Source organism: Ursus arctos, unplaced genomic scaffold, assembly GCF_023065955.2.
Source record: "Ursus arctos isolate Adak ecotype North America unplaced genomic scaffold, UrsArc2.0 scaffold_7, whole genome shotgun sequence".
In the NCBI taxonomy this organism is placed as follows: domain Eukaryota; kingdom Metazoa; phylum Chordata; class Mammalia; order Carnivora; family Ursidae; genus Ursus; species Ursus arctos.
In genome coordinates, this window is record NW_026623089.1 from 64561412 (window position 1) to 64585669 (window position 24258).

The following is a 24258-nucleotide window of genomic DNA, read 5'->3' on the forward strand; positions in this document are numbered from 1 at the left end:
CTCTAAATAATTAAATAACTCCAAAAAATGAGAACGTTTTCTTACCTAACCATGGTAAAATGATCAAATTGAGAATATTTAACATTAGGCTTTTGTCATTTTTTCTATAATATCCTTAGTAGCAATTTCCCCCATCTAAGACTGCACGTTGCATTTAGTTGTTAGGACTCTTTAGTTACCTGTCATTTGGAGCAGTTTTTCATTTTTTTCTTTATATTTCATAACTATGAAATATTTGAAGAGTATAAGCATGGCTTTTTTGGAATATCCTTTATATTTGTTGCTTTCCTATCATTAGATTCAGATTAATGCATTTTTGGTCAGAATACTATATGAATTACGTGTTCTTGAAGCATCATATCATAAAGCACAGGATGTCAGTTGCATTACTGGTGACATGACTTTGATCACCTGGTTAGGTGATACCTGCCAAGTTTTCCACTGTCAAGTTTTCATTTTTCCTATTGTAATTAAGTAATTTGAGAGGAATAAAGAGACTGTTTGAGACTGTTAATATCCTGTTCCTCATCACAGTTTTCACCCAGCATTACAAGCATCCATTGACAGTATTTGACCAACTTACTACTATGGTAGTTGCAAAATGGTAGTATTCTAACTCTGTCATTCCTGTTGAATTTGTTAGTTGGCGTTCTGCTTTAGGGAATTGTAGATTTCCCTTCTCTCTCTCTCGCTTTCTTTCATTATAAGGATTTTGCAGACTTCAGTCAATGGGTCTTATCCGTTATTGTTACTGCTTATCTTGATGCTCAGATTGTCCCAAATTTGGGCGGTGGGAGCTTCTTCAGGCTAGCTCCTTGGTCTTTTCAATGTTTCCCATTTTTCATTTAAAGCATTTTCTCACTTTCTAGCATAAAAAATGTTCTGTGTTTATCTTGTACTTTCTGTGTTCCAGCCCTGGAACAGGCTTACTTTTCTTCAAGAACCTGATTCCTTTAGGGATAAATGGTATTTAAAAGCCAAAGTATGGGCACCAGGTATACTCATTGCTCCTTGGGTGTGGTTGCTGTTTGTCCTTTCAGCAGATTGGACTAAGAAATACATAATTTCATATTTTTTAAAAATTTGTGTTCATACTTATACCTATAATTTAAACCTAATACCACAGGGTTGTTCTTTACCTTTCCCTGTTCTATATTTACATATCCCTTCTTTCTCATTGAGAATTCTGTCTTACCCAAAACATCAATATATTTACTCATATTGAAATATTTAAACTAACTTTGCTTTCCTGGAATAAGTCCACATGGTCATGATAAGTTATCCTGTATATATTGCTGGATTAGGTTTACTGATGTTTCATTAAATATTTTTATGACTGTGTTCATTTGAGATGATTGGCTATAATTTTCTTATAAGTCTTTGTTGGGGTTTTTAAAAAGAATGTGCTGGTTTCATAAAATTAGTGGGGAAATGTTCGCCACTTTTCTGTTTTCTGAAAAAATTTGGTAGGAATGCTGTTATCGTTTTCTGTAAATGTTTGATAGAATTTACTTTTGAACCCATTTTGGCCTATAATTATCTCAAGATATTTAAAATTATGAATTCAGTGTTCTTCGTAGACATAGGGCAACTCAGAGTTTTTACTTCATGTGTTTTAATAATTCATGTGTAAAGGAATTTATTCATGTTATTTAAGTTGGATTTATTGGTATGAAGTTGTCTTATGCCTTTAATGCTTATAGCATTTATAGTGATATCCCATCTTTCATTTATTCCTAATAATGGTAATTTATGTTTTTTTCTTGATCCATTGAGCTAGAGTTTTATCAGTTTTATTGATCTCAGAGAATCTTTTTCATTTATTTTTTTTCTGTTGTCATTCTTATTTCATTGTTTTTGTTTTTATTTGCTCCTGTCTTTCCACTTATTTTGGGCTAATATATTACTTTTTTCTAGCATCTTAAGTTGGAACCTTTTTTTCTTTTCTTTTTTCTAATACGAGCCTTTAAAACTACTCATTTTCCTCTAAGTACAGATCAGTACTTCAGGTGCATTTCACAAATTTTGTTATGTTAGTTTTCATTATCATTTAGTTAAAAATATATTTTTTAAAGATTTTATTTATTTATTTGACAGAGAGAGAGACAGCCAGCGAGAGAGGGAACGCAAGCAGAGGGAGTGGGAGAGGAAGAAGCAGGCTCCCAGCGGAGCGGGGAGCCCGATGCGGGGCTCGATCCCAGCACCCTGGGATCACGCCCTGAGCCGAAGGCAGACGCTTAACGAGTGAGCCACCCAGGCGCCCCTAGTTAAAAATATTTCTTAGGGGCGCCTGGGTGGCACAGCGGTTAAGCGGCTGCCTTCGGCTCAGGGCGTGGTCCCGGCGTTATGGGATCGAGCCCCACATCAGGCTCCTCCGCTGTGAGCCTGCTTCTTCCTCTCCCACTCCCTCTGCTTGTGTTCCCTCTCTTGCTGGCTGTCTCTATCTCTGTCAGATGAATAAACAAAATCTTTAAAAAATATATTTTTTAATTTCCCTTGTGAATTTTGATCCGTGGATTAATTACAAGTGTGTTTACTTCTCATTTCTTTGGTATTTTCCCAAATATCTTGTTATTTCCATTATGGGCAGAGAATATTCAGTCCTTTTAAATTTAAACTTGGTGTTTTTTTTTTTTTTATCATTCAGCACATGGTCAGTCTTGGTAAATGTTTCATCTGTACATGAAAAAAATGTGTATTCTGTTGGATATAGCATACTGTACGTGTCAGTGTGGGTAAGTTGTTGATACTATTTGGCTTTATGTGTCACTTCTGATGTTCTGTATGCTTGTTTTATCAATTATTGAGAGAGTAATTGCAGGTTTGTCTATCTTCTCACTTCTGTCAGTTTTTATTTCATGTATTTTGAAGCTCTTATTAGGTACACACATTTAGGATTGCTGTGTCTAAATGAATTGACTTATCATTATGAAATGTCCCTTTTACATATAACATTCTTTTTTCTTGAATTCTGTGTCTAATATTAACATAGTCTGATATATAGTAATATTAATATGTTAACATTCTTATGAATGGTACTTGCTAGTATATTCTTTTTTCTCATCCTTTTACTTTTAACTTATCTGTGTCTGTGTCTTTATATTTAAAATGTCTAGGAGTTTGTATTTTCTATCCTATTTAGAATTCCCTGGCTCTGTATTTTTAGGTTTTTCATTAGTTTTAGAACACTTTAGACATTGTCTTGTCAAGTATTTCCTCATACCCTGTCATTTAAGATTTTTTCCTTTCATCTTTTTCAATAACTTGTTTACATAATTGAGATTATATACAATATGTAATCATTTTAGCATATTTGAATTTCTCATGTCATACATTTTTTCTAATAAAAGCAGTGAGTTTATTATAGAAACTTTTGGAAAAACTTACCAAAAAAGAAGTAAAAATTACCTAGAATGTTCTAGCCACAGACAGAAATTTTAACATGCATTTATTTTACATAGTTGTAATCCCACTAACTACATAATTTTTCATTGTGGTAAAAAACACATTAAATTTACCATATTAACCATTTTAAGGATACAGTGCAGTAGTACTAACTATACAAACATTTTTGTGCAACATCTCTCTTAGAACTTTTTCATCTTGCAGAAGTGAAACTCTGTATTCCTTGAAAAACAAATCCCCCTCTCCCTCCTTCCAGTACCTGGAAACCAGCATTGTAATTACTGTTTCTAAGAGTTTGACTACTTTAGATAGCTTATATAAGTGGAATCATGCAGTATTTGTACTTCTGTGACTGTCTCATTTGACTTAACATACGCCTTCAAGGTTCATCCATGTTGTAGCTTGGAGTAAAGAATTGCCTTCTATAAGACTGAAAAATATTCCATTGTATGTATATACTACATTTTTTTTAAATCTTTCATCTGTTGATGGACATTTAGGTTACTTCGACTTCTTGGCTATTGTGGATAATAGCTGCAATGAACATGAGTGTGCCTTTTATTTTTTCTAGGATTCTAATAGTTATCTTAGACTGTTTGATGTTATTCCACAGATCTTAGGTGCTTTCTTCTAATTTTTTCCACTCTTTCTTTCTTCTGTTTGTGTTTCAGTGTGGGTAATTTCTGTTGACCTGTCATCAAATTCCCTGATTCTTTTCTCTTCTATATTATGTCCACTGATGAGGCCACAGAAAGCATATTTTTGTCTCTTTACTCTTTTTCATTTCTTTTTTTTAAATTTAATTTATTTTTTTATTTATTAGAGAGAGTGAGCAAGAGAGGAGAGAGCACAAGGGGGGTAGGCGGAGTACAGACTCCCTGCTGAGCAGGGAGCCTGATGTGGAACTGGATCCCAGGACCCTGGGATCATGAGCTAAGCTGAAGGCAGACGCTTAACCGACTAAGCTACCCAGGTGCCACTCCGTTTTTCACTTCTAACATTCCATTTGACTCTTACAATTTCTGGGCTGAAATTCCCCATCTTTGCATGCATGTTATTTACCTTTTCTATTACAATCTTTAACATGTTAATTGTGCTTATTTTAAATTCTTTGATAATTCTGACATCAGTGTTTTTTCCCTTGCTTTTTCATATGTTTTGTAATTTTTTATTAAATTCTGGACATCACATGTGAGACCGAAGGCAAACAGTATTTATGACTGAAATGAATATGCCTCTTCTGCTAGGCAGTTAGTGTTGGTGATTGAGCCAGTCTAGTCAGGAATAGAGCCAAGTTTGAATTTTGTTGTTATACTTACTTTCTGTTATGAACTGAATGTTGTGTTGCCCCAGATTCATACACTAAAAGAACAACCTTCAATATGTTTGTATTTGGAGAGGGTCTTTATGGAGGTAATTAAGATTAATGAGGGCATAAGGGTGAGCCTGATCCAAAAGGATAAGTGTCCTTATAAAAGGAGACATGAGAGAATACGTTTTCTCTCTCACTGCCTCCACCTTGTGAGGACAAAATGAGAAGGCAGCTGTCTACAAGCCAAGAAGAAAACCCGCATCAGGAGCTGATAGGCTGTCATCTTGATGTGTGACTTCTAGCCTCTAGAATTGTGAGAAAATAAATTTTTGTTGTTTAAGCCACGTGGTCTACGGTATTTTATTATGGAAGCTGAAGCAGACTAATAATACCTTCAGTGCACCACAAGCTTGCAATTTTTCTGTTGTAATCTTTTGTTTAGAGTGGGGTTGCTTTGCCAGAGGATTTTTCTCAACATTCCTGTTTAGCCCTTTTATGTCTTCCTTGTGCACTCATGCTTCAGAGATAGTTTTTCTCCATCTTCATGCCTTTTCCCCAAGTGTAGATTACTGTTGCTTATTACTTGGTGATTACTAGCCTGATGCAAGGCTCTGGGGGGTGTTTCTTGCTGTCTTGGTCCAGCTTGTGAATATTAGGTAGGCCCTATGACCCTGAGTCTTGGGATGGGGTTTTTAGGTTTCTGTATCTTAGGTGAAAGTAGAAGTCCAGAAATTTTTTTCTGACCTATTCTCTTTTCTCCTTATGATACTTACTTGAGCCCTATTGTGTTCTAACACATGAATTTGTGAAATCTCAGTATTTGAAAATTTTAAGATTTTAGCATATAAATTTGGCAGTGAGTCTTCATGGTATAGGGACAGGACCAGTGCTGGTACATATGTGATGGCTTTAGGAAAAAGCTCCTCCATTGAGCCGACTGATTGCCCCTTCCAGCTCCAGGCTTGGTGTCTGATTTCAGTCCCCACTTTTCCCAGTGGCTATTTGCCCTCATATTATCTGTACATAGTGCATCTGAATCAGGAAAAATTTTTACTTGCTTTCTTATAATAAATGAGAGAAACTTATAAAAAAGTTACAAAATAGGAAATTCATATAGTCCCACCTTAACATGTATGTTTTTTTCTGTTTACAAGAGTGGAATCAGTTTACAGTACTTCTTTTAACTTCTTGTTTAGCTATAAATTACTTTCTCCCAGGAAGATGGTTACTGAAGAATTTCTATAAAATTTAGAAATACAGTCTAAATTTATTAGAAAGTCTGAGAGGGCTCTAGGGGGTATAGTAGTTCAAGACAATGAAACCACACTTCAGAATTTGTGTTCTGGTGCTTTGCATATAACAAGCACTGAAATGTATTGGGAATGTTAAAATTTCTGAAATAAGGAAAAAAAAAACCCTTAATTTTTATGAAAGTGGTTTATCGGTAACTTTAGGAACACATCTATCCTGTGATGAAAGGTGTACTATTACCAAAGCATTAAAAAATAGCTGATTTTTGTTCTGTAGGTATCCTGCAGCATCCAGATGGCACAGTTTTGAAACAGTTACAACCACCTCCAAGGGGTCCAAGAGAGCTGGAATTCTATAATATGGTAAGTGAGGTAAGATTTGTTTCATTGTATTTAGCTTTTCATAGTTTTCTGATGACTAGGTAAGAAATACATTTGACAGCATGTCCTGGTATATTGTGTATGTGACTGAAACAAAAGCTTTATGAAATACAATGCTTACCTTTACTGATACAGTCTAGTATTTTCCACTGCACTTCATTTTTAAGATTTATGAGCTGGGGAGGGAGAAGGGCAGAGGGAGAGGCTCTCTAACAGACTCTGTGCTGAGTGAGGAGCCCAACTCGGGGCTTGATCTTATGACCCTGAGATCATGACCTGAGCTGAAATCAAGAGTCAGCTGCCCAACTGACTGAGCCATCGAGGTGCCCCTACTCTACTTCATTTTTTTAAAGATCCTTATTCTGATCTGCTAAATTGATTTCAGTTAATGGATTTTGACCTACATTTAAAAAACCCCTTAACTGAGAGCCCATTTGTATTTCTCGGAAGTGCTGAGTCTAAATAAGTGTTTTTATTTTTACTACAGAATTTTTTTAGAACCTTAAATGTGCCAGTGTGTACCGTGAATCTCCAAGTGTGGAGAGGGGGAAAGGGCTTACTTAACATTTAATTAACTCTATGACTAGGAATACTTTTTAGTACATTCACAGTGTTTTCAACCATCCACTCTGTCTAGTTACAAAACATTTTCATCACACAAAAGAAAATCCTATACCTGTTAAGCCATCCCTGGCAGCCATTAATCTGCTTTCTATGGACTTAACCTATTCGGGATATTTCATATGAATGGAGTTATACAATATGTATGTAGCTTGTTTTGTTTAGCATAGTGTTCTTTTTTTCTTTTTTTTTTTAAGATTTATTTACTTAGAGAGAGAGAGAGCATGAGCAGAAGGGGGTGAGGGTGAGGGAGAAGAGAATCTCAAACAGACTCCATGCTGAGTGCAGAGCCTGACTTGTGGCTCGGTCTCATGACCTGATGCAACGGTTGCTTAACCAGTTGCATCACTCAGGTACCCCAGCATAATGGTTTTAAAGCTCGTCTACATTATAGTACGCATCAGTACTTTGTTCGTTTTTATGGCTGAGTAACATTCCATTTTACTTCCATACCCCATTTTGTTTATCCATTCACCCATTGATAGACATTTGGGTTGTTTTCACCTTTTGGCTTTTGTAAATAGTGTTGCTATGTACATGCATGTATAAGTATTTGTTTGAGTACCTGTTTCCAATTTTGGAATTGGTGGGTCATATGATAATTCTACATTAAACTTTTTGAGGAACTGTCAGTGTATCCCAGAGGGCTTTACCATTTTATATTTTCACCAGCAATATATGAGGTTTCCAATTTTCCCTCATCCTCCCCAATACTTTTTAGGGTTTTTGTTTGTTTGTTTCTTTGTTTGTTTTTAATGGCCATCCAAGTGAGTGTTGAAGTGGTTTTTATTTTTTGTGTTTGGTTTTGGTTTTGTGTTTTTGAGTGTGCAGTGTTAATTTCATTGCAGTTTGTTTGGTTTGCGTTTCCCTAATGGCTAATGATGTTTAGCATCTTTTCATGTACTTTCTATGTGTATTTCTTCTCTAGAGTAATGTCTCTCAAATCCTTTGCTTATTTTTTCATTGGGTTGTCTTTTTTATTTAGTTGTAGGAGTTCTTTATGTATTCTAGATAAAAGTCCCTTATCAGATAAATGATTTGCAAATATTTTCTTCCATTCTTTGGGTTGTCTTTTCACTTTCTTGGTAGTGCTTTGAAGCACACATGTTTTAAAATTTGGAGTCCAATTTATCTGTTTTTCCTTTTGTTGCTTGTGCTTTTGGTGTCATATCTAAGGTCATGAAGATTTATGCTTGTGTTTTCTTCTAAGATTTTGTAGTTTTAACTCATTTAGATGCAAGTAGAAAAAAAACAGTACAAGCCAAAACAAAAAACAAGTATTACTGTAGGGGCGCCTGGGTGGCGCAGTCGTTAGGGTGTCTGCCTTCGGCTCAGGGTGTGATCCTGGCGATCCGGGATCGAGTCCCACATCAGGCTCTTCCGCTGTGAGCCTGCTTCTTCCTCTCCCACTCCCCCTGCTGTGTTCCCTCTCTCGCTGGCTGTCTCTCTGTCACATAAATAAATAAAATCTTTAAAAAAAAAAAAAAAAAAAAACAGGTATTACTGTAAATGCTTTTCCAGTATTAACTTGTTTAATCCCAACAAAAACCTGTGAGTTAGGTACTGTATTATCCTCATTTTATATATGTGCATACGAAGGCATGATTAGTTGAAATAATTTGACCAAGATCATTCAAATAAGTTAATGATGGCCCCAGAATTTGAATGGATGCAGTCTAGCTCTAGAATATGTGCCTTTAACTGCTACACACGGCCTCTTTTTTGAAGAATGTATTTTATATTCACTCTGTAAAAGTCTTGTACATAATTTGTTCACTTTATTCTTGATACCTCATTTTTTGTTTCTATTGTAAATAATATTTTTTTCAATTAAGTTTCCCAATGATTGCTAATATACAGGAATGAAATAGATGTTTGTATTTCTTTTATCTAGTAATCTTATTGAACTCTAACAGTTCTAATTGTTTCCTATGTAGACTGTTAAAGCTACTGTGATTGGAAGGGTTTTTTGTTGTTGTTCCTTTTGAATCCATATATTTCTTTCAAGTACTTCCAGTTCAGTGATGAATAGAAGCAATGATGGGGGGCAGGGAGGACATCTTCCTCTCATTTAACAGATGTGCTTCTAATATTTCTCCTTTTAAATATAGCTTTCTCTCTTAAGTTTCTGATAGATACTTCTTCCCAGATCAAGGAAATTGCTTTCTCTGTGAGTCAAGACTCAAGAAACAAGTGGTGTACTCAGTCAGTTTAATAAAAGGACTGTTTACAAAGGTGTGGTCACAGTTGAAGGCCACCTGCAAGAGATAATGCTATACCACCCTTGGGCCTGAAAGGGCAAAGAAAGGGAGTGGTTACTAGAACTCATGGAAGGTAACTATACAAGAAGACATGAACTGAGAAGGAGGGAATTAGAGAAGTAAATAATCTGACCTCAACACTTTTCCTACCCTCCACTGTCTTGTACCATTAAGAGACAATGGCAGGAGGACAAGGGATGCTCACTGACGCAGTTGATTGAAGTTAGCTTCTTGGAAGAAGGGGAAGATAAACAACATCCTCTCTATTTTTATTTCAAGAAACTTTTTAAGATATGAATGGGTATTGGATATTTTTCAGCTACCTTTTCTGTATCAACTGAAATGATTTTATGAGTTTCCTCTTTTAATCTGTTAATGTAAATGCCATAACTAATCTATTATCACCTTTCATTTTTTGGAGTAAAACCTGCTTGTACATGTCCTTTTAATTTTTTTTTAATAATATGCATTACTGGATTTTGTTTGCTAGTATTTTATTTAATATTTCTTTCCATGTATTCTCAAAAATGAGATTGAATTATTATTTTCTTCACATATTTTCATTGTCTGGTTTTGACATCAGGTTTCTTATATCTTCATAAAATGAGTCGAGGGGCATTTCTTCTTCTATTTCATGGAAGAATTTGTATCAGATAAGGATTTTGTTCCTTAAGGGCTTGATAGAACTTAACTGTAAAACATCAGTGTAGCCAGTTGTTTGCCTCTCTTTTTTCCTTTCTTTTTTTCTATCCTTTTTTTCATTTCATTCCTTCTTTCCTGGAAAAGGATTTTCTTTTTAAGATTTATTTATTTATTAGAGAGAGAGAAAGTGTGAGCAGGAGAAGGGGCAGAGGGAGAGAGTATCGAAGCAGACTCCCGATGAGCATGGAGGCGGACACAGGGCTTGATCTCACGAGCCATGAGATCAGGACCTGAGCTGAATCTAAGAGTCGGATGCTTAACCTATTGAGCTACCCATGCACTCCTCGGAAGGGATATATGTTTAACTACTGATTCAGTTTTTTTAATATCTTGACTTTTTGTCAATGTGATAGTAAAATATAGTTGGATTATATGACTCCTTTTATATTCCTAATATTAATTGTTTATTTGCTGCTTCTATCTTTTTCTTGATCAGTTTGGCCCCCAGCATTTTTAGAGTATAATGGTAGGGGAAGGGAGAGGATGCCAGGGTTTTTACTGTTCAGTAGTTAGATTTTCATTTATTCTCCCTATTTCAGTACGGTAACTCTGTCTTCATCTATGCTGAGTCCCTAAATTCAGAGATCCTTTGGTTCAGGTCTTCAGATTGGACCTTTATGAATACAAAACATCACTGCTCAGTTTAATGCTTTTGGTTCCCTCTTTATTTTAGACCCCTATGAGTTTCCTTTTCTCTTCCTTGGGAGCTCAGCTATGCATTTAAGAAAATGTTTATTATATTTTATCCTACATTTCTCTAGGTAGAAAGTTTTATTTTATCACCCCCCCAAAATATTTAAAGTAAGAAGAGAAAGTTTACCTTTATGTATACTCTTCCAGTTCTTTTATCGTTTTTACTTACAAATATATCATGGACTTCAAGTACATAGAGATATACTTGGTTCCTCCATCCTGTTATTATGTCATCGTGAACACTCTGCCCTCACTGATGTTATGCCAGGAACAAAGGGTTGATAAGATATGCCCTTCTCTTAATTACCTTGGCCTAGAAGTGACTAATACCACTTCTACTCACGTTCCAATAGGGAAAGCTGGGAAATACAGTATATCACATGGATATTTGGTCTCTGTCACACTTGAGTTTATTCTGTAGAATTCTGTTTTATGTGTAACTACTTGACATGAATATGGCTTGACAAATATAATTAGAATTGTAATACTAAGATTTCATAAGCATTTTACACCAGTGAACTTTAATGGTTTTGGATAATTAGGTATCCCATATTGTGAGAATTCATTGGATAACATGCCTTACAAGCTGTTTTTATTTTTTATTTATTTATTTATTTATTTTTTAAAGATTTTATTTATTTGTTTGACAGAGATAGACAGCCAGCGAGAGAGGGAACACAAGCAGGGGGAGTGGGAGAGGAAGAAGCAGGCTCATAGCGGAGGAGCCTGATGTGGGGCTCAATCCCGTAATGCCGGGATCACGCCCTGAGCCGAAGGCAGATGCTTAACCGCTGTGCCACCCAGGCGCCCCTTACAAGCTGTTTTTAAACCAAAAATATTTTCTTTCCCTCTTCTTCTAGGAAAAAACTAAGACTCTAGTTCTAGGATGTGTGAACATTTCTAGTATTCTGTAGAATTGTTACTGTTATAAATTAAGGAATTAAATGAGCAATAATTAGACTTACATTGAGTTAAAGGATAATTTTTTAAAGATAAAATCATAACTCCCCAGCGCCCAGGTGGCTCAGCTGGTTCTGTCTTCAGCTCAGATCCTGATCCTAGGGTCCTGGGATCAAGCCCCGCATTGCATCAGGCTCCCTGCTCAGCGGGGAGCCTGCTTCTCCCTCTCCCTCTGCTGCTCCCCCTGCTTGTGCTCTTTCTCTGTCTCTCTCTGTCAAATAAATAAATACAATCTTTAAAAAAAATCATAAGTCCCTTACAGATATAAAATAAATATGTGTTAAAGATTTTGTTAAATTCATTATATAATGAGGGAACCAAGCAGATACTGAAACTGGTTCAAAAAAGAAGCCAAAGAAGCACAAGTTTATAAAGAATAAAGGGAAGTTGAAATAATTATATATGTTCTGTCCTCCCATGAGGGGTGGAGAGTGGAAGGAAGTGAGCTGAACCTCTTCTGGCCTGAATTTATTTACATTTCTATGGACAAGAATTATTTAGCATTTGCTGAAAGTTTTATCTACAACTTACTTAGTTGTAAAATAGTTCAAGGATGGTGAAAGGCTAGAATTAGATAACCAAGAAAAATATGCTCTAAACAATACATACTTTTTTGTTGGAGACACACAGTAATCTTTTTTTGCTTCCAAATGTATTTTTTAATTGAAACTCATACCAGATAAATTATGATTATTCAACAGTATCGTTTTATTTGAGAAATGTGTAGGGCAGTTGTAAAGCATTATAAGAAACTACCATGCAAATGTTGTATTTTCTTTCTTTCAGGTTTATGCTGCTGACTGTACTGATGGTATTCTTTTAGAGCTACGAAAATATTTGCCAAAATATTACGGCATCTGGTCACCTCCCACTGCACCGAATGGTAATCTTTTCTTGAAAATCTGTCCTTTGATGTTAATTCATGAGAGTGGCTTTTTATTTTTATTTTTTATTTTTTTAAAGATTTTATTTATTTTTTTTGGAGAGAGAGAGTACACAAGCAAGAGGTGCAGCAGGCGGAGGGAGAAGCAGACTCCCCACTAAGCAGGGGAGCCCGACGCTGGACTTGATTCCAGGACCCTGAGATCATGACCTGAGAGTGGCTTTTTAGAAGGCTTTATATAAAATTAAGTCTAGTTTCATACAGACAAAATATGTGTTTTTCTTTCTAGTCTTTTCTTTACTTCATTAAGGAAATCTTACTAATACTTTTTTTTTTTTTAAGATTTTATTTATTTATTTGAGAGAGAGTGAGAGAACAAGCATGAACGGTTGGGTGGGGGCAGTGGGAGAGCGAGAAGTAGACCCCGTTGAGCAGGGAGCCTGATGCAGGGCTTCATCCCAGGAACGTGGGATCATGACCTGAGCTGAAGGCAGACATTTAACTGACTGAGCCACCCAGGCACCCCTACTTTTGCTTTTCATACCCAGTTTCTTAAGTGGTGTAAAACATTAATGATCAACAGGGCCCAGGTTGGTTGAGTGTCCCAACTCTTGCTATGGGCTTAGGTCATGATCTCAGGGTCATGAGATCTGGCCCCCTGTTGGCTCTGTGGTCAGCAGGGGGTATGCTTCTCTCCCTCTCTCCCTTTGCCCTTTCCCCCCACCCTCCACTCATGTGTACACACTCTTTTTCTCTCTAAAATAAGTAAGTCTTTAAAAAAAGTAATTAATGGCCAATTTGTTATATTTGAATAAAAAACTCTCTGTATTTAATACTGTGTTAATTTATAGATGTTCTTTTTTCCTCATTTATTGGGCAATTTCTTTTTCCATTTTGAGTAAGAGAATCAAGAAAAATATTTTCTTTATGTAACTTCCTTTGTATCTCATTCTAGGCTTTAAATTGCAATCTTTTAGGGGCATCTGGGTGGCTCAGTTGGTTAAGCATCTGACTCTTCATTTTGGGTCATGATCTCAGAGTTGTGAGATTGAGTTCCATGCTGGAGCCTGCTTAAAATTCTCTCTCTTCAAAAAAAAAAAAGAAAAGAAAAAATTCTCTTCTCCCTCTGCTCTCCCCCCTTCCTCTCTTAAAAAAAATTGCAATCTTTTAAAAAAATACTGCTAAGTTTCATGGTTAGAGGACAAAATGATCTATGTAAAGGCACAGCATCTCTTTCTTAATGAATACTTGAAGGAGTATTTGCCTTTTCAAAGCCTTTGATAGAGCAGACAGAATTAATTAAACAAGTAGCATGACCGCTTAATGATTGAAGAAGGTTCGTGAATGGGTGAAGAGTTTCAAACTTGACTGAGTTTGAGAATAACACAGAGGCTCGTTAAAATGCAAATTAATAGGCTCAACTCCCAGTTTTTTGATTATGCAGATCAATGTTGGAGTTTAGTGACATGCTTGTTAAAAAAAAAAAAGCTATACTTTTTTTTAATGTAGATAGTACTTGAACTGCATTTTGAGAACAGGGAGAGAAGGGGCTCCAGCTTGGGCTTGTTCATCCGTTGTTTCTCTTCTACTCATTTACTAGGTGGGCCAAGTGTCATTTGTAGGGAATCATGGTATCTCCCTGAGTATCCTCAGTTAGGTAATAGTAAATCTATGATTCCCCAGGTATTTAGGATTCTTCTGTATTTCAGTAATATGAAGAAAAAAAAGAAAAGAATGAGCTTAGCTTTTCTCTTTTCTTCCTCCCTCTTCCTTTCTTTTTTTTTCTTTTCTTTCCTTTCTCTTTCCCTTCCTTCTTTCTTTGTCTTTTTGTCCGAAATATACAGTATATCCGTGATTCAGATCAGCACATTACTTAAATTATTTCACACATCTTTATGATCACCTTTACTTTGTAGAGGTTTCCATTGTAATGTAAGAGATCTGGGTTCCATTAAACTTTGCTACTGGTTGTTGTTTAACTTTGAGCAAATCATTACTTGTCAGTAAAGTGATGGTGAAAGATTAACAGAAGTTGCTGAGGATGGTTCTAGATTCGACATCTAGACAAGTAAATACTCAGGTTAAAAGCATCATTAGGAAGCGGTAGAATAACTGAGCAAACAGCATCATTTTGAAAAGTAAAGTATATAGAATCTGGGTGAGAGCAGAAATATTTTAATTAAAAATAACATTTTATAGTTTGGAATTATTAGCATATGATTTAAAAATCAAGGACTTGCTAGCAATCAACAACCTTTTTGGTCTTCAGTACTAAATAGAGGGACATCTATGCTAAAATAGAAAAAGCAGTAAGTTTAAAGTCAAAAGACTTGGTTTTTACCTTGATTTTTTTTTCCTAATTTTGTGAAGTTGGTTAACTCATTAGCCTTTTTGAGCTCAACTTTTTCTTCTATAAATTGAAAGTAATACCACATAGATTTGAGAAGATGCATGTTATGTAAGAATGCTTTGAGAATTCTAATATTCTTATTTGACTATAAATGGAGAAATTGGTGCTACAGGGATGAGAAGATGAAGAGAGGAAAATGAGAGAAGAGAGGAGAAAATGTAAATAAAAGGGGAAAAGGACAGGAATAAAAAAAAGTATATGTGTAGAGAGTGGTTCAGTAATACCAACAGTTGCCTCAGGGGGATTTCCTATTCCATTTCAATTTTTTAGCTCTGGAGGAAATTGGACAAAAATTGTTGCACTCTGCAGGTGTTTAGCTTTGATTTTACTAGAGAGTTCATGGGATCATTTTTTGGTTTTTATCCTTTTAATAACGAAATAAATACAAATATTTATATCATGAAACCAAATATTTTCTTAAATTTTAGAACACTGTGGTTTGCATTACTGTATTTTACATAGGAATAACTGGCCTTCCCCGCCCCCCCGCTTTGGGCATCTTTTTTTAGGTGCTCACAGTAGTTTTATAAAGCCTGACATAGTTCTTACAACCCAGAGTAGTACAATGTAGAAAGTACTGCCAATTTGCTTAGCAAATTATTGTAACTTGAGTGAAGCATAAGAATGTGCTGACCAATAAGGGTTTTTTTCTTTTTATTTTTTTATGATAGCTTTATTAAGATATAATTTATGTATCATAAGACCCACTCATTTAAAGTATACAATTCAGTAGTTCTTAGTATATTCACAGAGTTGTACAATCATCAACATTAGCTAATTTTAGAACGTGGCCAGTGGGTTTTTTTTTTTAAGTTGAAACATTTGTAAATTATCTTTGAAGATTTTGAGCTATAGATATTAAATCTGATCTGTATCTGTATAAACATATGATGCCTAGTACACGTACCATCATCAAAAGCCTTTTCCTGATAGTTATTTAGGGAGATAGAAAAGTATATCTTCAAGTGGGTTTGAGCAAATTGAGAGTTTTTAAATTTAATCTCCAGCCTGATTGTTAGGTTTCTGGATCTAGCTACTAGTCAAATTTTAGGAAGCATGCACTGAAATAAGCTGTCATACATGTCTGTTCTCTCCTTCATACTTAGGTCAAATTTGGAGGTTCAGTGTCTCTGCCTGTAATTCTTTCTACTTTCAGTTTATCTTGCTCTTAGAAATGACCAATGATTGCAGTGGAAAGCAGAAGCAGGGCCTTCTCTATTTTCCGTATGGCTTCATAGTTGGGCAGGGGTTCCTCATCTGGCCTTTTCTCCTTTTTGAGAGGTTCAGAAATGAAGATGGTAATCAGTATCTAGTAGGCTTTCTAATGATGGTAGGGAAGAATTTGATGAAACTTGGAACACATATTCTCACAATTTATACAATCAGTAATATTCAGTAAGAGCATCTAAATAAGTCTTCCTTCAACTCCCTAAATGCCCTCTCCCTTGTCCTTCCTTTAAAGGAACTAATTATATTATCTTTACTGTTTAGTTATATGTAGGTCTTTCAGTTTTTCAACAGTATTTCAAATGTTTCTATTTTTTTCTCTTTTGATACTGGGAATCTTCTGTCTGTTTCTTAGAGTGTCAGGAATATGTTCCAGCAGTAAAAAATTTGCTATAGGAATTTTTTATGCTTAATGTATTACAGAACAATGTAAGTATTATATTTAATTTATATTTAAGGTAATTATATTTAATTATACATTTTTAATTAGAAAATATATTTAAAATAGGAAAGTTTCCTTCAGCCATAGTAACCTTGGGTAATCTTATACTGTCATGAACAGCATGAAGTATATAAATATTTTGAGCATTCTGATCATATCATTGGTAAAGACACTGAGAAATCTTACTTAGTAATCTGCTCATAACAGCATGAAGTGGTGTGTTTCTGAATACCTGGTAGTTATTTTCATGATCTGTATCTCAAAAAATTAATGAATTATAGAAATTCTGTGTATACTTCTCATAAATTAATAGATAAGTAATAGATTTATCTCTTATAGCCATAGCCTCTTAAACTTAACTATATTTCTAGTCAGTGTAACCTCTTGTAAGTAGATGTCCTTTTATTTACAATACAAAAACCAAGAGTAGGCTTTACAGAATGTCTCCTTAGATGTGATCACAAATGCCAGTCCTTTGACCTCTGGCAGACTGGCTTATCAGAATCTGCTGTCCTAAATAGAGCTTTTCAGAATTTAAAAAAGTAAATCTAATTATTATTCTATAAATCTTTAGGATGGATACACATACAAATATACACATGTATATTCATATATATGTAAAAATCACCTCTCTTCATTCAAAATCATACCTTGCAAGTTATATCATATTAAATAATCATATCATACTTATTTTCCAAACATCATATTAAAGTAGTTTAATTTATTTCCTTGACTTTGGTCAGAATGAACTTAAAACTATTCCAGATAGAACATTTATCTTATTTTCAGTCCATCCAATTTTTGGATAAGTTTTAGAACATATTTTCTGTTTACCTAAAAATTTAAAAAAACTGGTCCATTCTATACCCAGAAGGTGCCTGGCTGAAAAAGTGTCCTTTGTTATCCAGTCTGCAGCATTGCCTTACAGATGAAACTCCCCTGTAGTAAAATGCCTTTGAGCATTTAAGTTACTGAATCTCAGGATTGACCTACTTTGAATTAAGCTCTGTGCTCGCAAAATAATTTGCTAATAGCATTTTTCATAGAGAATTAGTATTCAGACTTATCTCTAGTGATAACAACCTATAAAAAAAATCAGTAAAGGTCTCAGTGCTGAGATCATGCACCATTTTCCTATTTACCTATTTCATTCAAAAGCACTTGTGGCAAGCTGCTAGATATATGACATTATATCCTTAAAAAACTGCGTCTCTAAAAGCAGGTTTTGATGTTTATTTTTACAACTTAGAGGGAAGGATAGAAATTACAGTCTCAAATTCTTAGTTTCACTTAAAAAAAAAATTCAAAACTAGGGAACTAAAAGAAAACAATAAGCCAACTCAGTAGGCCTTAATTTAAGGGTTATTAATTTAAGGCTAATAATAATCTAGCAGTTATTTGGTAATTCGAGTCCTATATCACATATCAAGAACCTGAAAGTAAAGAAAAACACATTTGGGTAGTTGAAATAAATGTCAAATAAAACCCAGGATGCTCAGGCCTGTTTACTGAAGGAATGACTCAGTTATTATAGTGTTAGTAAGGCCAAACCTAAAGTCTCAGTCTGCAATAGGAATGAGAAAGGCAAACATTCATTCATTCAGCAAACATTTATTGTATTCCTACTATATATGGGATTTGCATTTGTATTTTCCTTCTTCCCAAGAGGGGAGGAGGAAATAGAGATTTGATATTAAGATTTGTAATCTACTCACGCTTCTGTCATCTCTATCTTATTACAAAAAACGGTTTGTTGTTTGTTTTTAATCACTACCAAATTGGCAAGTAGAAAATAATAACCCTACACTCAGATAAAGATGCTATGATAGTTAGCTAAGTTCACTCACTATCTTTATACCCATCGCCTCACTTCAAGAAGACTTTTGGGGTCTCTTGATTTATGGAAATTAATGATACACTTGTGAATGTCAGTGGTTTACTGTATTAGGTTCTAATTAGTCTTTTCTGATATTTGAAATCTAAACCTTGTTACTGAAATTTTTAGACGGCTGTAGGAAAAGGATAGATCTGTTTATTTTCGCTCAAGATAGCTGGAGATGAGAGGAGAGAATCTGAAGGGGACTGCTTTGTGCTGCTTTCTTCCCCATCTTCTCACCCCATCCTGTAGTTATCTTTTAAAAGCACAGAAGCTTGGGTGGAATCCAATTTCTTGATAAGGATATTCCCACTATGCCATTACCTTTCACTGTCAACAGTCCTGTGTCTGTGTCCAGACCTTTCGTTTTCTCTTGTTGAACATGTCTGTTTGTGAGCGTCCTTCTTTAAAATGTGTCATACTTCTTCCTATGTGCCAGTGCTGGTTTCTTAGGCTACAGTTTTTTGTCATATTTGGGCTTGACTTCACCTAGTTCTACAAAATCATGACCTTGCCCCTATCTTCCTTTGACTAAGGGATAAAACTTACCTCTTTCTTATCCTTTCAAGGAAGAGATTTATGCCCCTTAAATCTGAGGGGCTTTAAACTTTCACAAGGTCTCCCAGGGTTGTTCTCACTTTTGGTTCAACACAGACTTCTTTGTTGTAATTTAATAACTATGCTAGTCTTGGTGGGTCGAGGTAAAGGAGAAGAGGGTAAATCTTCTTTTTTCTCTGGTGACCTTTTATTTAATTCATAGAAAATACATACGTTCTCTAACTGCTACTTTGTTAAAAAAACATAAAATCTTTTCTGTTTTTGAGAAAAGTTTTTGGGAGAAATGCTTCACAAATTCATAACTGAAAGTTATGAATGATCTCAGTCAGAACTTTGGGAGGATTCTTTCATCCAATAAAGAGAGACTTTCTTTCCTTCCTTCCCTCAGTGTACCTAGACTTTACTTTCAAGCTAAGCTGTACTTAGTCAGCTACAGTATGTAATAACTGGAACTTTTGTAATCTTTTACTTGACCATTTATAATAGTTTTCTGTGGGAAGATGTATGCAGGATGCCAAAATAGTTTGCAGATGAACTTTTGATGAATGCTTATATCCTAAAAAGCAAGATATTTATTTTTCTTTTGAGACTAGGAAGACTAGAATGTATATTTGGCAGTGACCCTAATTTAGATTGATTCACCTTTCTTTAGCTATACTACTGTTGTGTACTCTGCGGGAAGGATTGATTCCTATTACTAATTTTAAATGAAGATTGTTAAGAATTATTAAAATACTAAGAGATCTGCAGAGGCACAGATGACATAAAATGTATTCAAAAGGGGAATGTATTCTGAAACAGCTTTTGAAATAATCTCATTTTAATGTCCTTAGAAACCTTATATCTATTTCATTCTTTTGCTTATGATTGAATATTATTTAATCACTTCCTGTAAGTTTCTCTGTGCTTTTTATACTTGTTATAAATTTGTTGGTCAGTTTTTGTTTGTTTTTTTTTTAGATGGAGTAATAATAATTGTTGATCTGGATTTATTTTAACTTTTTTCTCAGTTTTAAGATTTCCTCATTTTGTTTTCCCCTGGCGGTCATTTGGGTAGTAATATGTTTGCCTATTACTAATTAAGGTTTTTCTTTAATAACAGATTTATACTTAAAACTGGAAGATGTGACCCATAAATTTAATAAGCCCTGTATAATGGATGTAAAGATAGGGCGAAAGAGTTATGATCCTTTTGCCTCATCTGAGAAGATTAAGCAACAGGTCAGCAAGTACCCATTAATGGAAGAGATTGGGTTCTTGGTGCTTGGCATGAGGGTAAGAGCGATTATTGGTAACATTTCTCCTTACATGTTCTTTCCTTGAAAAATATAGATGTTACTATAATACTTACATATTAGAAAATAAAAAATTTTGGTTTTGGGTTATCCATATCTCCCCAATGCAGGCAGAGATTTTAATCTCCTTTGTTCAGTAATATATGGTCAGTGTCTGGAGTTATTCTGACACATGGTATGTAATTAATAAATGAATGAATCGCTGAACCACAAGACTCTGACTCTGGTAATTTTGTTTTAAAGAAGCTTAAGTTTAAGTGCAAAATAATGTGATAAGTAAATGTGATATTATTTATGTTTTTTCCATGAGAAAAGTGATAAATTTATATATTCAGTTTTTTCTATATTTTTAAAATAGAAAAGGGAAATGAAAAGTTAGGTTATTTCTTCAGACTGTCTTTAAAACAGTTTTATTTGCTCATGATTCTTTAGGTTGACAGTTTAAGTTGGGCTCAGGTAGAAAATTTGCTGATCTCACGTAGGGTCCCTCATATGACTATGCTCATTTGATGGCTCAGCTAGGGCTAGATGGTCTAAAATGACCTCACTCTCATGTCTGGGAGATTGTACTGTTGGCTGAGCCTTTTTTGCTGTGATCTCTCATGTTCCAGAAAGCTAGCTGGAGCTTCTTCATATCCCAAGAAGTCAAGAGTGAGAGCTATAAGGTCTCTTGAAATCTACATTAGGAAGTCATTTGATGTCACATCTATGGATGCATATGGGACAAAGTATATCGTAGGGCCAGCCCATATTGATAGGGAAAAGAAATAGACTCCGCTTCTGATGGTGGGAATTGAGAAGTCACAATATAAATGTCAATGCACACAAGGATGGGAAGGATTGCTGAGGCCATCTTTGCAAACAGTATGCCACAGTTAAGAAGTAATGTGGAATAAAATCCTTTAAATAAATGGTATGCCTTCTAGATGTGTGGAGATAAAATTTGTATATATGATAAACGATTGTTTACCTGTATAAGCATAATGGGTAGTTTTGAAATTCATAATGTAAGATGTAATGTAAGGTGTTCGTTTGACCTTTAAACAGGAGAGTTACAGGAAGTTTTATAGATGAAATGTTAATGTGATGGTAATAACAGCACAGTTGAATTTGGTATTCTGATTATAAATAAAACCAAAGAAATGTTGTACAGTTACTTCATTTTAGAAAACTATAACTAAATGTGGGTATATGGTAAAGAAAAAAAAGGGTAATGGAATAATGTTAAAACAAACAAGGAATAAACATCCCACAGGAATCTAACAGGGCAACTATTTAAACCTTAACTGTTGTCAAATCTCTCACCCTCCCACTTTCCTTCTCACTTTTAGCAGATGAATTTGCCTTCTGCTTCAGAAAAAATAAAAGATATCAGACAGGATTTCCTTTAATTTTTTGCTAACAGGTGTACATACCTACCCTGCAAGTACTTTCAGTCCCTCTTATTTCTTTCTGTCACACTGAAGAATTTTTTGTCATCTTGTCTAAGTATACCCCTTCCTTAGGGTCCTCTGGACCTCAGTCCTCCCACCTCTTCAGGAACCTAATAGTATTGATTCTCTCTTGTTTTTCTTATATCTTCAACTTCTGTCGATATACTGACTCTTTAACTTTGCTTTGAATATGTTCAGATTACTCAATTTTTTCAGTAATGAAACATCAAAACTCTGCCTTTACTGTGCTCTGCTCTCTAGCGGTAGATTTGACTTGCCTCCCCTTCACAACCGAACTAGTTATTTCTATTGCCTTTCCACTCAGTATTCTTTTATTTTTTTTTTAAGATTTTATTCATTTATTTGAGAGAAAGCACACACGTGCAGCATGCAAGTGGAGGAGGGGCAGAGAGCAAGGGGGAGAGAGACTCTCAAGCTGACTCTGTACTGAGCATGGAGCCTGACGTAGGGCTCGATCTCACGACCCTGAGATTATGATCTGAGCTAAAATGAAGAGTCGGATGTTTAAGGGACTGAGCCACCCAGGCGCCACTCCATTCAGTATTCTTAAACTTATTCCAGTCTGGCTTCTGTTTGATCATCCCTTCAGTTTTGTTCCTCACTAAAGTCTCTAAAGACCTTAACAATCTTCATTGTTAATAGGTCCAAATGACATTTTTCATTACTCACTTTACTTTACTTTGAAAAGCAGCTTTCAATGCTAACTAAGCCCTCCTTGAAACTTTTCCTCTTAGTGTTCATGACACCCTCTCCTGGCTGTTTCCTAAGACCACTTTGCAGTCGTCTTTACTAGCTCATTTCTTTCTGTTTATTCTTTAAATGTTGAGGTATTCTCAATTCCATTTTACTCCCTCTTTTTTCTTTCTGTTTCTTCTAAGCAGTGTCTTTTGTTCTTAATTGGTTTATTTTCACTTACAGTAGTAACACCCAAATGCATATCTTCTGCCTCTGGTTTTTCTTTGCTGTCCGTCTGTATAGCTAGACCTTTGCTTGGATAATGTAAAGACATCTAGAATGAGTACATTAAAAACTGACACACATCCTTCTTGCAAACTAACAACCACAACAATAGGAACATCTCTATTATTCCCTATCCCAGTAAATGACATCACCATACATAAAATTTTACAAAGAAGAAAACTTATAGTACTATCACATCTCAGAACCATCCATCAATCCTATTGATCATTATTCCCAAACATCTCTTGAGTCCCATTATCCCTTTCCAGACTCTAGTCTTAACTGATCTCTTCAAGTTCAGTTTTGCCTTCTTCCAGTCTGTTCATCAAACATTGCAAAAGGTATATCTAGTTAGGACATTACCCTATTTAAAAATTCTTCAGTGAGTTTCTATTATTACCTTTAGGGTACAAATACAGGATAAATAAGACATTGTGTGATTTGGCATTCTTGGGATATGCAGTTTCCCCAGACAAATAGAAGTTCTTCTGTTTGCATTTTTTTAATAACAACTTTATTGAGATATAATTTACATATCCTTCAATTCACTCATTAAATATATGGTTCATTGGTTTTAGTATATTTGTGGAGTTGGGCAACCATCACCACATTCAACTTCAGAATATTTTCATCACCCTCAAAAGAAATGCCATACCTATTAGAAGTCACCTCTCTTTTTCTTTCAGTCTTTCAACTCCCCCTAACCTTAGGCAACTATGTTCTACTTTCTGTCCCTATAGATTTGCCTCTTTTGGACATTTCATATAAGTGGAATCATACAATATAATAGGTAGTCTTTTGTGACTGGATTCTTTCATTTAATGTTTTTAAAAGTTCAGCCATGTTGTGGCATATATCAGTATTGTATTCCTTTTTATTGTTAATAGTATTTCATTGTCCATATATGCCACATTTTCTTTATCCATTCATTTATTTAATTTTTTAAAAGATTTTATTTATTTGTCAGAGAGAATGAGAGAGCACAAGCAGGGAGCAGCAGGCAGAGGGAGAGGCAGGCTCCCTACTGAGCAAGGAACCCAATGTGGGACTTGATCCTGGGACCCTTGGGATCATGGCCTGAGCCGAAGGCAGATGCTTAACCAACTGAGCCACCCAGGCTTCCCGTATCCATTCATTTATTGATAGACATTAGGTTATTTCTACTTTATGGCTATGAACATCCCTGTACAAGTTTTTTACGTGTGCATGTTTTTATTTCTTTTGGATAGATTTCTAAGTTTGAAATTGGTGGGTCCTGTGGTTAAGTTTAACTTTTTAAGAAATGCCAAAGTGTTTTTCCAAAGTTCCTGCATCATTATACTTTCCTACCACTGATGTTGTGAGTGTTTCAGTTTCTTCACATCCTTGCCCAACCATGTTACTTTCTTTTTTTTTTTTAAACCATAGCCATCCTAACGGGTGTGAAGTGGTATCTCATTATGGTTTTGATTTACATTCCCCTAATGGCTAATTATGTTAAGCATCTTTTCACGTGCTTATTGACCATTTGTATATCTTCTTTGGAGAAATGTCTATTCCGATCCTTTGGCTATTTTTACATTGGCTTA

The 24258-nt window shown here is 35.1% G+C and overlaps 1 protein-coding gene across 2 annotated transcripts in view; it reads left to right on the top strand.

Annotated features, from left to right (window-relative positions):
* The window catches only part of IPMK (inositol polyphosphate multikinase), a 43485-nt gene that overhangs the window by 6692 nt on the left and 12535 nt on the right, over nucleotides 1-24258 (top strand). Inside the window, exons 2-4 of one of the 2 annotated variants that reach the window (XM_026504228.4) lie at nucleotides 6245-6339; nucleotides 12372-12468; nucleotides 20084-20256. In XM_026504228.4, coding sequence (XP_026360013.1) covers nucleotides 6245-6339; nucleotides 12372-12468; nucleotides 20084-20256 — 365 coding nt within the window. The remainder of the gene's footprint in view (nucleotides 1-6244; nucleotides 6340-12371; nucleotides 12469-20083; nucleotides 20257-24258) is intronic. The other variant, XM_026504229.4, reaches the window with a different exon arrangement.